The 2,009-nt window shown below is 40.5% G+C and overlaps 1 protein-coding gene across 1 annotated transcript; it reads left to right on the top strand.

Moving 5' to 3' along the window:
- The first annotated feature begins 6 nt into the window (after positions 1-6).
- On the top strand, positions 7-1,130 carry LOC112080111 (unconventional myosin-Ie). The gene is made up of 3 exons (XM_024145884.2): positions 7-165; positions 338-513; positions 794-1,130. Exons 1-3 carry the CDS (start codon positions 50-52, stop codon positions 868-870), a joined length of 369 nt encoding a protein of 122 aa, XP_024001652.1. The 5' UTR covers positions 7-49; the 3' UTR covers positions 871-1,130.
- The last annotated feature ends 879 nt before the right edge of the window (positions 1,131-2,009 follow it).

The following is a 2,009-nucleotide window of genomic DNA, read 5'->3' as shown; positions in this document are numbered from 1 at the left end:
GCCCTCGTCCAGGGCGTCTAGGGTCTCTCTGCTCCGCCGGCAGTCCAGTATGGAGCAGCCCACACTACCACGACAACAGAGGTCCCGGCAGACCAACAACCGCTCCAACAACCAGAGCCAGGCAGACACCGCTTTCATGAACGTGCCTGACCAGGGAGTGGCTGGGTGAGTTCTCAGGTCCTGTTTGAATACTTGTTAGGTTGTTAAAATTGATATTCTTCCTGTTGTTGCTGGTGTTTAAAAAAATAATAATAATAAAATACTCAAATGGTATTATATACTGTAAACCAAGAAAGGCACTTTTTCTAAATCTCTCTTTCCTCCCAATTTCGCTCAGTATTCATCGTAGACGCTCGAAGGAGGTCAAGCCTTCCCCAGGAGCGGGCCGCCCCAAGCCTGCCCCCAAGCCCAAGCCTCGCTCCCCAGAATGCCGAGCGCTGTATGCTTACGACGCCCAGGACACTGATGAGCTGAGCTTCAACGCTGAGGATGTCATTGAAATCCTCACTGAAGGTACTAAACTCTTACAGTAGATCATCTCTGAAGTTATATTTATATAAACTGAGTATATTAATTACAGTAGTATAAAACTGCTATTAGTCATACACTATAAGTACTGATACATATTATATACTGCTAGTATTATAGCATTATTAAAGGCATACTATAACCACATTTTCAACTGTGATGCAGTATTCCTGTGCTTCACCTGTAATTCCCTCTGAGGATAGAAAAGGGCTATATAGTCTATAATGGCTAGATTGACCGGTTTTCTCACCTGTCCTCCCTCCAGATCCATCAGGCTGGTGGTACGGTCGTCTTCGCGGGAGGGAAGGCATGTTTCCTGGGAATTATGTAAAGAAGATTTAGGCTGGAGCGATGAGGGACTTGTCTAAAGGTAGAAGATCTAGACTGGATCAAGGGACATAAGATCTAGATTGGAGCGATGAGGGACTTGTCTAATGAGAGAAGATCTAGACTGGAGCGATGAGGGACATGTCCAATGAGAGCGAGGAGTCAGGTGGCAACAGTAGAATTACAACCATACCAAGTCCATTACTACAGAGACAAAACAAAAAAGCATAATTAAAGCATTTCTCCATACCATCTCTCTTTGGAGTCAGAGACAAGGGAATGTGATGATTTTTGCCAAAGATGGTTTGAAGTGCAAATACTACTAACTTTTATCAATGGATTTTATCTATTGTTTTAGCATGGGATAGCTTTTTTATTAAAGACTGAACAAATAGACGTTTTATCCGGCATCTTTTTATAGCCATTTACCTCGAGTGTTCAAATAAATCTTAGTTTTATTTGCTCTTTCACATTTGTTTAATACATAGGACCAAATGGCCATAAGAATCTCAGTTCAGGTGGAGTTGGGATAGAATGGGTAATTACAAAACATTTTGGAGAAGATATATATATTAGTTGTTTATTTTATGTGATTCTCAACGTCTTAGGTAGATATTTCACAATTCTATATCAGTGAAGATTTGTAAGGCTGTTTACACAGCAGGCGCAAATCTGATGTTTTACCCAATTATCGGCAAAAGAGCTGATCTGATTGGTCAAAAGACCAATTAATGGGAAAATAATCAGAATTGGGCTGCCTGTGTAAACCCAGCCTTACCGATCTTCACTGATATAGAATTGTGAAATATCTACCTAAGATGACAATGAACCATATAAGACTTTAACAGAGCCTACCATTTCCCATGTTTTATAATAGGCTACATGGTACATGTTATTACCCAGAGATAGGCTACAGTTGTCTGTTAAAAAATAAAGAAAAGACAGTTGATTGTTTGTCAACAGTTGACGTGCAAGGTCATCATGAACAAGAAATAAAAATAAAGAATGTAAACCATCATATATATTGAGGGGTTGTTTCTTTGGGAGGGGGTCACCATGACACTCTTTTTACATATGGACACTGGTCATGTCTAGAAGGGATGGCACTGATGTCAAAGTGACTATTGAGTTGCGTCAGGATAATTTTAGCTCAC

This window comes from Salvelinus sp. IW2-2015, unplaced genomic scaffold (genome assembly GCF_002910315.2).
Source record: "Salvelinus sp. IW2-2015 unplaced genomic scaffold, ASM291031v2 Un_scaffold11821, whole genome shotgun sequence".
NCBI lineage: Eukaryota > Metazoa > Chordata > Actinopteri > Salmoniformes > Salmonidae > Salvelinus > Salvelinus sp. IW2-2015.
Note: the sequence above shows the minus strand (reverse complement) of the source record. Positions and strands in the feature narration are given on the sequence as shown.

What these genes read in the sequence shown, in the direction of transcription:
- LOC112080111 (XM_024145884.2), top strand. Translation starts at nt 50, where the DNA reads ATGGAGCAGCCCACACTACCACGACAACAGAGGTCCCGGCAGACCAAC. An exon ending in CCTGACCAGGGAGTGGCTGG is followed by an intron (nt 166 to 337) that starts GTGAGTTCTCAG and finishes AATTTCGCTCAG; the next exon opens with TATTCATCGTAGACGCTCGA. An exon ending in CATTGAAATCCTCACTGAAG is followed by an intron (nt 514 to 793) that starts GTACTAAACTCT and finishes TCCTCCCTCCAG; the next exon opens with ATCCATCAGGCTGGTGGTAC.